The 12,056-nt window shown below is 37.1% G+C and overlaps 1 protein-coding gene across 3 annotated transcripts in view; it reads left to right on the forward strand.

The window, feature by feature from the left end:
* The window catches only part of gramd4b (GRAM domain containing 4b), a 27,449-nt gene continuing 15,393 nt past the window's right edge, over nt 1-12,056 (forward strand). The window contains exons 1-3 of one of the 3 annotated variants that reach the window (XM_016569732.1): nt 1-455; nt 5,814-6,021; nt 7,978-8,095. In XM_016569732.1, the coding sequence (XP_016425218.1) occupies nt 427-455; nt 5,814-6,021; nt 7,978-8,095 (355 nt within the window). In that variant the 5' untranslated portion in view covers nt 1-426. Of the gene's footprint in view, nt 456-539; nt 726-1,037; nt 1,202-5,813; nt 6,022-7,977; nt 8,096-12,056 lie in introns of those variants that run through there. The other 2 variants (XM_016569734.1, XM_016569731.1) reach the window with 2 other exon arrangements.

A 12,056-nucleotide genomic window follows, 5' to 3' on the forward strand; every position in this document is an offset into this window, starting at 1 on the left:
TCGCTTGTTAAGACACAATAGGCCCTCTATTGTTGTTTAATATTCAAAATACATACACTAATTTGAGCACATTTTACTTCATTCACGAAGAAGGAAGATTTGAGAGCGTTTCTATTTGATAAGATACGACTGTCAATTATCGGCCCCTTTAAGAGCGTCTGTCGCTGTCATTGACGAAATTTCCTGGTGTGAAGTGAGTCGCTGGATATCAACAACAGATTGAAACGAACCTCAAATGATGGTTTGCCGTTTGCATGCGATTCTAATCCGTAATAACGCTGGAAATAACATCTGACAGCTCAGGGAATCGCATCGGTAGATCAATATGTGTCCGCTTGGGCATTTTACGCCGGGTTTCTCATCATCGAGCTGGTAGCAGGTGGCGACGGAGCGGGGCGAAGCTCGAATATTCATGCCTTCCTGTTAATGAAACTTAATTACGAATTCCGTGCAAGGTGGGTAAGAAAACTTTCTTCCCCTTTCTGGGTGTTAATCCCGCGGCGGGCGGGGTGCATGTTACAATGTGTCAGACTGAAGAAGCTTTTGTTACATTGTTGCGTTCGAATTCGAATCCTCAAACTCATTTACAGCGCGAATGTGCCACATTGTTTGTAGTTTCGCACAGCTGCAGCACGTTTTCTGTACACATGTTTATTTCACGGTTTTATTTAGGCTAATATATTTTGTGGCTTAATGTGACAACCATCCCTTAGCCTCAAGACGAGGTAAGAAACGATTTCCAATATTTTGCACGCGCACGAAAGCCGCCATTCTCCACGGCATCGATCTAGAAGATGTTTTGTAGTGATGAAAGGCTTTTAGGTCAAGGCATTAATCGGCAATCTATTGATGGTGCAACTGTGTCAACCCTCGATGTTTTATTGATGAGATCCAACTTGAACTACACGGTGAGGTGATGATGATGCAAAACCCTGGAGCAGAATGCTTGGAAATAAAACGTGCTAATAAGACGCTTGTTGAGAGTGCAGTACACGAGAAAAACAAAATGTATAAACGCGCAAAACATTGCTGTCAGATAATGGGCTGCAGAGTATGACAATAGGGGCGGATGATGGGGTTTAGAGAGAGTGGGGGAATGGAGATGTCTAACACAATGCCGGTGTCGGAGGATGTGGTCGAAAGGAGCACAGACGAGCAGCCTGACCGCTAAACTCATTGTCAGAGTCGGGGAGAGTGAAAGGTGAGTCGCTCAGTGGCCTCATAGTTGTGGTAGTCATGGTGTTTACCTATGATGTAATTGTAATTGGTGTTATTAATGTAGCCTATAAGTAAGTGCTGCGTTACAATAGAGTGGCGTTTTGAATAGAGTACAGCATAGAATCATAGTCACAGAATGTTGTTTTGTTTTCTATTGTAAAACAGACTTGTTAATTATACTTTCCCGGTTAAAAGGGAACGTTCTCAGAACTTTGGTTAACATTCTAGCAAGGTTCTCGCAAAGTTACTTCCTCTTGTGAAGTTAAAGTTAATGGAGTTAATGTAAAGTTATCTGGTCTTTAATAACATTTTGGGAATGTTAGCAAAAGCATTTATACGTTGTTTATGGAACGTTTTTCTGAAACATTTTAGTTGGACATTCGTCTGAATCCCAAAGTATACTTCAGATTTGGTGCAAACGCTTGGCACATGGGTAGAGCCGAACACACAATCTTTCTATGGCCCTGTCCTAAATGGCACACGTCCTGTGCACTTGTAAACCCAAATTATACTTAGAACATGTATACTCCACACAATGTCTGCATGATGTAAATTTCGTCAGCAGGATGGTCCAAGGACGTCCATGCACGCAACAGTTGGAGCAAGGTGAATGTTGCTGAGATGGAAGAGTCCACTAGGTGGTACTGCGCACGGGTCAAACTTATCCATCCGCGGTTGAGTATACTTTGAAAGCTGTGCGAACGTTGCGCACAAGGGCCCTGTCCCAAATGGCACCCTAAACCCTCGCGTCTTCCTCGGAGTCCGCGCTTTCGTGACGTAATGCTGCTTTGACTGTCGGGTAGAAGAAGTCTGCTGCGGAGCTCGGCAGAAGTCCCGATCGAGGGCGCATGACGGCCGCAAAGGGGGCGCTCGCGAGCACCCTTCTGAATGCTAAAATGACAAATGGGACACCCTACGGTAACATGGAGTGGATCTTGAGTGGAGTGATTACAGAATGCTTTTAGAGCGAATTGCGGTTGTTCTACTTGTTGGTTAAAAGGATATTTCACCAAAAAATAAAAAAAATTAATTATTCTGCAGAAAACAAAAATGAATAAAAAAAAAAAAAAAGTTGGTTACTAAATAGTTTTGGTGCCCTAAGTCTTCTATGTCATGGACAAAAACACTTGAGACATTTCACAAAATATTAATGTTCCACAAAAGTAAGTCTTACAGGTTTGAAATGACGTCGGAGTAAATGATGATGGAATGTACATTTTTGGATGAACTATCCCTTCAAACAGATGCTAGGAATTTTTCCTCCACCTGAACTTGTAGGTTGATTGTTGGTAGAGCTCCACCCAAAAGCTGTGCAGACTAGTGAGGAGTGGGAAAGTTAAACTCATGCTCCACCCTGAACAAATCAAACTTGCTCGACCACTTGTGTCTCAAAACATTCTCCCAATTCTGTGTATTTGGCCTTCAGTGGGGATCCTTTATCCTAGATCATTTTATTATATATATATATATATATATTTGTATTTATTTATTTTTAATTTGACCATAAAATAGTCCATAGGACATGAATGCTATGTTCCAAGTCTTCTAAAAAGTGTGCATACTGCATGCAAACCCTGTTCCCTTAAGATCATGTCATTTTTGGGCAAACTGTTCCTTTAAAGAAGTTATTTTCTTACACTATGGAACATAAGAGAGGAAAGGATGTTTTTATTGTACTGTAGGCCTGATTTACTGTAGTACTTTTTCCCAAGCAAAACTTTTGTATGAAAAGGACATGATTAGTTTTGATGTTTAACACGCTGTCATAACTTCTCATAAAATGACGCGATCTAATGAGTTAAAACATTGTAAATCTGACAAATCTAGACATGGGTGATAAATATCATCCGCTCAAGCTATTTCCCTTTCCCTTGTGTGAGCTGCATGAAACGTCTGCTTATTGTCAAAAGAAGTCCCTTTCTAATTCACAGGATGCCAAACTCAGGCTGCTTAAGAACAAGACGGCTGGCGTTAAACCTCAGTCCTGTCATTATCATGTACAGCGTGTTGTCTGAGCTCTGGAAGTGAAATTAGAACTCGGCTGGAGGTTTTGAGTGTCTAGGCACGCATACGGCCGCTTTGTTCCCAGGCCTGCTTTGTTTGCTGTAAGGTCAACTAACTGCAGGGAATGCAGAGTTTGAAACACCAATAGCATTATTTTGTACAGCACCGTGGGCCTTTGGTTCCTGGAGAGTTTTTTTGGATATATAATCCGGTCACATGTTGCAAAGCTGTGTTAGTGCTTCAGTCTCTGCATTCTCAGGGAATTTTTTTAGATGCACAGACATTTAAGATGTTGCCCGAGGAAGAGCACAATAGTTCATGACCTGCGTCTTTCCATGAGTTTAACAGCCGAATGTGCTGTTTCCATTATCATTCCAGTCCTAACATTTTTAAATTTAGAACCTTAATATTATCTCTCTCTTTCTCTGAGTGGGTTTCTCTCAGTAGTATGAAGGAGTGTGAGATATAAAACATGGAGTGGATCTTGAGTGGAGTGATTACAGAATGCTTTTAGAGCGAATTGCGGTTGTTCTACTTGTTGGTTAAAAGGATATTTCACCAAAAAATAAAAACAATTAATTCTTCTGCAGAAAACAAAAATGAATAAATAAATAAAAAATGTTGGTTATTAAATAGTTTTGGTGCCCTAAGTCTTCTATGTCATGGACAAAAACACTTGAGACATTTCACAAAATATTAATGTTCCACAAAAGTAAGTCTTACAGGTTTGAAATGACGTCGGAGTAAATGATGATGGAATGTACATTTTTGGATGAACTATCCCTTCAAACAGATGCTAGGAATTTTTCCTCCACCTGAACTTGTAGGTTGATTGTTGGTAGAGCTCCACCCAAAAGCTGTGCAGACTAGTGAGGAGTGGGAAAGTTAAACTCATGCTCCACCCTGAACAAATCAAACTTGCTCGACCACTTGTGTCTCAAAACATTCTCCCAATTCTGTGTATTTGGCCTTCAGTGGGGATCCTTTATCCTAGATCATGAGTTTTTTTGGATATATAATCCAGTCACATGTTGCAAAGCTGTGTTAGTGCTTCAGTCTCTGCATTCTCAGGGAATTTTTTTAGATGCACAGACATTTAAGATGTTGCCCGAGGAAGAGCACAATAGTTCATGACCTGCGTCTTTCCATGAGTTTAACAGCCGAATGTGCTGTTTCCATTTGTTATCATAGCAATCAGCACATACAGTATATTAGGATTAAAAGGACAGACACCTCAAAATTTAAATTCTGTCATTATTTACTCTCCCTCATGTCATTCTTAACCTGTATGACTGAATTTCTTTGAGGAACACAAAAGGAAACAGTTTGAAGAATGTACCAGCTTCTTATTTCCAAATAGTTAACATTAATGCTGCAAAATGATACAAAAGCACCATAAAAGTATTTTAAATGAGGTTCCTCAAACTTGTGCTTTCTTCTAAAGCCATATGGTAGCTTTGTGTGTTATTTTTAACTAAAACTACTAAAAAGTTTATTATATGAAATGTTTAAATTAATCCAAATAAAGCTAAAATAAAATAAAATATAAATATTAGATTAAAAACTTAGTATTAAAATAGTATTATTTTAGTATTAAAAATACTAAAACTAAAACTGATAAATATAAATTTAAAGATAAATATTTACGAAAATAATACTTTTAAATACTTTGAAAACGGATAAATGGTTGATTTGAAACTTTGGCACCATCAAAAAATAAAACGCCTAAAATGTTCAAATTAAATGAATCATTATAAATGCTACGAGTGAATTTAGGGATCACAATGTACAGTGAGTGTTGGATGACAGCAAAGGTACTTTCAAAATAAAAATCGTAAAAATATACAATTAAATATCCAATATCAACCTATATATACAATACAATATTTACAGATTTTTTTTTCAAGTCAAATCTTTTCAAAGAATCAGTTAATCCAGTGCACAAAAGCAGCCTAAATGATTATTTCAGAAATTGGAAGTCATACAGATTTGGAACGACATGGAGGTGAGTAACAATCACTTTTAGACCGGAGAAGTTTGAAATCAATGTCTGGTTTTCCTCATGCATCAAACGGTCACAATCAGCTGTGTACAACAGGGGTCACGCTATGAGCGTGAGGATCATGGGGCCTCTACCTCTGACCCACATACTGTACAGAACAGGGTCCTGCGCCACACTAGTCCGACATCAGCTGATCTCTTTGAGATTGTAGCAATTTCTCACAGCCAGTTCAAGCGGCCCATTATTGCCTCTACAGTTCACAGGCCTCAATACCCGGTGCAGGGAGACTATTATTGTGCAGGCGAGTGACTGTCAGTTGCACATTATTCCTGAGCCGACTTCTTTCGCCAAGAATGGCTGGCTTTGTCTTACTCCACTGCTGGGTTTCACTTGGACAATAAGATAGCATACTAAATAAAGTATGTAAATATTCATTTTATGGTACTTTTCTTTTTCAACGTGTGCAATTAAGAAATAAAAAATCCAGAACGTGGTCTAAATGATAATGATATTTATCAAGATGTATTATGTAGTCGTGCAACATTTCTTCATTGCTGCACAGTTTCAAAAGATGCTTTTGTCCTTACAGGGTTGCCACCCGCCATGTTAAGATAAAGACACAGGTCTCTGTGTTGAACATGCTAAAGCGATTGGATAAGATAAGGTTCAGAGGACCGAAGCGAGATGAGTTCCTAGACCTTGCCGAGTCCCCCAACGCATCTGACAGCGAATGTAATGAAGACGTCCCAGTAAAACACCGGAGCTCCATCAAAGAAACAGAAGAGCAGCGAGACCCTGTAAGTGACGTTTTTTCATCTGTGGGAAATATCAAGGGAGAATCTGTCAGAAAGTGCTGAATGCATTTTGTTTTTAAAAATGTGGTTGTGGTGTTTGTCTCTGTAGAAAAATGTAGAGATGCGATAAGATTGTGAAAAATGATGTTAACCTGTATTTTGAAGATTTTGTAACACCAGTCATAGAAAGCCATTCAGTTCAACAAGAAATCATAATTTACTTAAAGCGTTAGTTCACCCAAAAATTCACCTGTCATTAATTCCTCACCCTCGTGTTGTTTGAAACCCGTAAGACCTTCGTTCATCTTCGGAACACAATTTAAGATATTTTTGATTAAATCTGGGGGCTCTCTGACCCTCCCATAGACAGCAAGGTAACTACCGCGTTCAAGGTCCAGAAAAGTACCAAGATGATCGACAAAGTAGTCCGTGTGACAGTGGTTCAACTGTAAAGTTACGAAGCTACGAGAATACTTTTTTGCACAAAGAAAACAAAAATAACGACTTTATTCTCGTCTCTACTGCGTCACTAGTGGACGCGCATTCACAACAGTATCATGATGATGATGTCATTACGCCGGATCTGGGTCAGCGCCGCCACACGCTCGCATCATGATACTGTCGCCACAAGTGATGCAGTAGAGACAAAAATGTGAAATAAAGCCGTTATTTTTTATTTTGGGGGGGGGGGAAGAAAGATGAATTCATTTTTCAAAATGAGATTCAAATATCCAAGCCAGTAAATTCCTATCACTAATTCAGATCTGCTTATTCTGGTATGTAACACCCACTTTTCACCATCCAATCAATCCCAGATTGGTGAAATTGTCAAAATAAAAGTCCCATTTAAAAATTTTTCATTTGTAGCTCCTGTTTTGATGGAAATGTCATGTGAAATGAAATTGGTTGTGAATGAGGTTTCACTTTTTTTTGACAATTTGCTTTCAGTGGGAGTTCAGAAAAATAAATAAATAGCTATGCAATTACAGTGGAAGTCTGTGGGCTAACATGCAGTAGTTTCCCATAGACTTCCACTGTAAATGCATAGCTAATATTTATTTATTTATAACTGGGGTTTATATAGAAATGTGAATATCAATCAAATATTCCTTTGAGTTTTTTGAACAGATACTCAGAGTAATATTATTAGTAATAGTAGCAATAAAAAAAACATGTATTCCCGTGACTTTCTTCCAGCCTGCATTTAGTTTCTGTTCTTTGCCTTGTATTAAGAGGCAGACAGACAAATTCCCAACGGAGTTTCAGCCCAAACATCCATTTGCTCCAGTGCATTTCTTTCTGTATAAATGACCTCTTCCTGTTGTTGCAGCTGAGATTGCCCTCCGTCATTCACATCCACAGACTTCACAGGCCCTAGTCTTAAAAACAATCTTTGTAAAGCTGCACTATCTTTTCCTGTGGTCATTTGTTTCTGATGCCACCCTGTGTTTAGCACTGACCTTTAGTGTTTTGCATGACATTTTACAAGAAAAGAACTGACTGGAATCCAAGTTCAGACAAAATGATGTTATTACGGGCTTTTATTTAGGACGGCCTCGTCCAAGCACATTTTCAAAGAAATTGCATTTGCTGCACATAATTTGATAAGCACAGGAAAGCTCACCTAAGAGATCTGTTGTGTCTCTGTGAGCTGGTCACTATGGTTACAGCTGCCGCACTGGCATCCGGTTGGTGACTAGAGAGCTGTGATTTGTCGAATCCTGGTTATGCTGAACCTCTGTGAAGACGATGCTGTAATGTCTCTGGCAGGCTGGAGCCACAGATGCTAATGGACTCTCATTTATTAGACCGTAATGTGGCCATATTCAGTATTGTTCGATTAAAGAGAATGTCCATTAGACGATCATTCTGATGTTTAATTGACCTTAACAGCTATTTAATGTTGCCATTGCTGTGAACCTTAAGCTTCTCATATTTTCTCTTACTCTTTGTTTCCAGGCTGGTTCAGGGACCATGTCTGCTGCTCCCATCCAGGACTACAAGATGAGTGATGCTGACCGACTCAATGAGGTCAAAGGTCACCTGGAGATAACCTTACTGGAAAAGCACTTTCTTCGTGAGTAATTTCCACAGCATCCTTATTTTACATGGTTACATCTTTTTAAATTATTATCACAGGTCCTCAGATAAACATCCTGCTCTGTTGCTGATTTTTTTTTTCTGTCAGATTTTATAGCCTATTATGGTGCCATTGTCATTTGAGGCATTGTGCTATAAGCGCCGTTTCTTAGCAAGTTACCTCACTGCCTACTGTCTGCATGTCAGCTGTCATGGGACTGGTTGCGCTGACAGTGGACTCAACGAAAGTGGAAGCAGTGAACAGTGATTCTAATATTGTTAGAGGCCACATTCAGAAAATCAGTTAGGACTTCTGGGCTGATTTTACATGACTAATTAATATTCATGAGCCAGGCTGTGACTTATATTTAATAAAAATTATAAAATAATATACATAATACATAATATACAATTAAAAATACATACAGTATAAAAATAAAATAAATCAAACAAAAATCACATTTTGTAAAAAAAATGTATACAGTATACATAAAATACATCATCTTTATCATTCTAAATATTCAAGTATATAATTTTATTAAAGTGTATTATAATTATAATTGTTGTAAATATTTGCTTTTAAGGCAAGACACTACAGGCAAAAATCTTTTTTCCAAAAAAACATCATTTTTGAGATTGTGCTATTTTGCTTTCATAACTTGACTTGTTTCAGACTAGAAAAAAAGAAAACATCCAAAATACACATTTAAATGTGTGTTTGTCTTTACAGTAATTATACTTTATTTGCAATTACAATACATATCTTTAAAGGCCATTTTCTCTAAATACGGTTTTTGTTTTAAATGGTGAATGTATTTTTTTAATTGATGGAGTAATAAAATAAATCAAATATTTAACTCTTTTGTCAACAAAATAAAGCAAGAATTTTGAACCTGGATTCATTAAACGTTTCGATTTCTATTCTGGAAATGTGTTCAAATTGCATTTAAACACAAAGTGCATATTTAATTAGATAATGCCTCATTTGCATATTTAAACAAACATTGGAAAGTATGGTGATGTCTATTAACATAAATATTTAGCCTCTTCACCTGTAGTGTCCTACCTTAATAAAATTAATAATTTACCTTAATAAAATAATATTAATTATTTATAAATATAGTATACTTTTAGTTTAAAAGAATTTAATAAAATACAAATCTCTTTACAGTCAGTATTTCACTTAACACATTCCATCATCTTGGATGTTTATTTTTCCAGCTGAGCTTGTTGCAGTGCTTTCTTGGATTGCTTCCTAATGACCACACCAGTGATACATTTGAAATGATTTACCTAATTAATGTTCATTAGCCAAGCTGTGATTTTTAAATGTATAAATAAATAAATATACTTTTAATAAAATTATAATCTTTATAATTTTTATTATTTTAGGAATTAAAACCACACCTATGATATCTTAAAATGCTTTGGAATTATATTACATGTTCTCAGATGTTTCAAAATGAACTTTCAACTTGCATATCCAGAATTTGTAAGAAACAGCTCTTCAGGAAAAAGTGATTTGTCCTCTCAGGCCTGCAGATCTGTAATATATCACGAGCTAAATAGGCGATCGCTCACGGTGTCGGTTTATCTCCCTGAGCAGTGCAGTGAGATCATACTCATTAATGCTGGAGCTGCGTGCACCTTACAGCGATAAACCCACCATGTCTACTGCTGATCCTCTGACCTGTACCACTTCTCAATTAGTGAGACTCTCAGAAGCAGAGATTAGCTCTCCACTGGGGTTCTCTCTCTCTCTCACACACACACACACACACACACACACACACACACACACTGGTTTTTATGTTTTATTGGCACTCTCCATAGTCATAATGGTTTTTATATTGTGCAAACTGTATTTTCTATCCCCTTACCCTAACCCTACCCCTAAAGCATGAAAACTTTCTGCATTTTTAGATCATTCTGTATGATTTATAAACTGTTTATCTCATGGGGACCAAAAAAATGTGCCCACAAGGACGAAATTGACTGGTATTACTTTACTAGTGAGGATATTTGGTCCACACACACACACACACACACACACACACTGGTTTTTATGTTTTATTGGCACTCTCCATAGTCATAATGGTTTTTATATTGTGCAAACTGTATTTTCTATCCCCTTACCCTAACCCTACCCCTAAAGCATGAAAACTTTCTGCATTTTTAGATCATTCTGTATGATTTATAAACTGTTTATCTCATGGGGACCAAAAAAATGTGCCCACAAGGACGAAATTGACTGGTATTACTTTACTAGTGAGGATATTTGGTCCCCATACTGTAACATAGGGAATACCGGGACACACACAGATAACAGATCTAGCATACATTTTTTTGGAGAATATCACCTTTTCTTTGTCTGTTTTATTTTTATTTATTTATTTTTTTCCCAGATTGTTGATGTATGATATTATTTTGTTCACCACATGATAATTCAATTTCCCTGTTCATTATATGGGCTTAAACAGAACATTAGATGTGTATTACGAGGTTGGGAGTCTCTGGTCTATTTTTAGAGCCTGTGTTTTGTATTTGTATGTGTGTGTGTGTGTGTGTGTGTGTGTGTGTGTGTGTGTGCTCATTGCCCTCAAGCACTGCAGTACTGGAAAGCAGCAAAAGGTCAGATCGGGACCGCCAAACTGTTGCTGCCCATAAAAGCAGACTGGACTTATTAATAGTTTGTTATACAACTGAAGCCTCCCTATTTAGAAAAAAGACAAAACCTGATGAATCACTGTCTTTGAGTTAGCAAGAGAGCGTAGAGGTGATTCAAAACAGTGCATGATGCAGCTTCAGGCTTATATGAGATGTTGTAAAAGTTTTGTAACCTCTTTTTGTGCTTTTTCACATCTGAACTGTCCTGTAGATCAGTGAGTTGTGACCCAAAAATGGATCACAGATCTATGATAGGAACAGTAGAAAAATCATGCAAGTATAATCATGCATAGTTATTAGAATAATAGAATTAAATATATTTTAATTGATGATAACCATAATAATAAGTGTATGTATGTATGTATGTGTGTATATATATATATATATATATGTGTGTGTGTGTGTGTATATATATTATATATATATATGTGTATATATAATAATTGTAACTAAATACTCTAACTTAAGACTAACTTAAGAGTTAAGCTCTTAAGCAGTGATCTTAAGTTGCATGAATCTTGAGATGTTGGTATAGTGGCCAGTAACAAACAGTTATAAGATCATACGACAGATCTTCATGCTTCTCATCCTTCATGTCACTGTTCTTGGATCATATGACGTGACCGCTTTGGAAGCTGCAGCTATCTCCGTTTTACAATAGAGTTGTGTTGATCATGTCTCAGTCAGAACATAATACAAATATACACATTGTCAATTATGAAGGGCATTCATTGCAGTATTTTCTCACACTAATGTTAATCAGATGACTGGATGATGAGCTAGCTTTGGTTTTGTGTAGCCTCCACTATTGTTTCCATGGTCTTTTTGGCAGAGGCTGATTATGCAAAGGATGCTGTCAGTCAGAAAGGCTTTCATATGCTTAATTGCTTTGATGTAGATGGGCCATTAGATGCTATCTTTTTTTCAAGCCTTTTCTGCTTTACCAAGTTAGTGTGAACTGAGGCCCAAGTTTCCTGTGTCAGCCAGACAGCACACAGCTTCAGTGAAGAAAGGAATCTGGCAAACGCAATGAACATGTCTTTATCAAGCCATAAAAATGTTGTTTTCATTTCTCGTTCCTTCCCCATATTTACTGCCTGAACAGAGTGCTGATTGCTTATGAGTTAATTGTGCAATTCCATTGTCATTGAATAATTTACATTAAAAATTTATTTAAAAAAAAATACAAATAAAATTATTATTATAAAATGTTTTTTTCATTCGTTATATATATATATATATATATATATATACAGTGGGTACGGAAAGTATTCAGACCCCCTTATATTTTT

The sequence above is a fragment of the Sinocyclocheilus rhinocerous genome, unplaced genomic scaffold (assembly GCF_001515625.1).
Source record: "Sinocyclocheilus rhinocerous isolate Xijiao unplaced genomic scaffold, SAMN03320098_v1.1 scaffold200, whole genome shotgun sequence".
In the NCBI taxonomy this organism is placed as follows: domain Eukaryota; kingdom Metazoa; phylum Chordata; class Actinopteri; order Cypriniformes; family Cyprinidae; genus Sinocyclocheilus; species Sinocyclocheilus rhinocerous.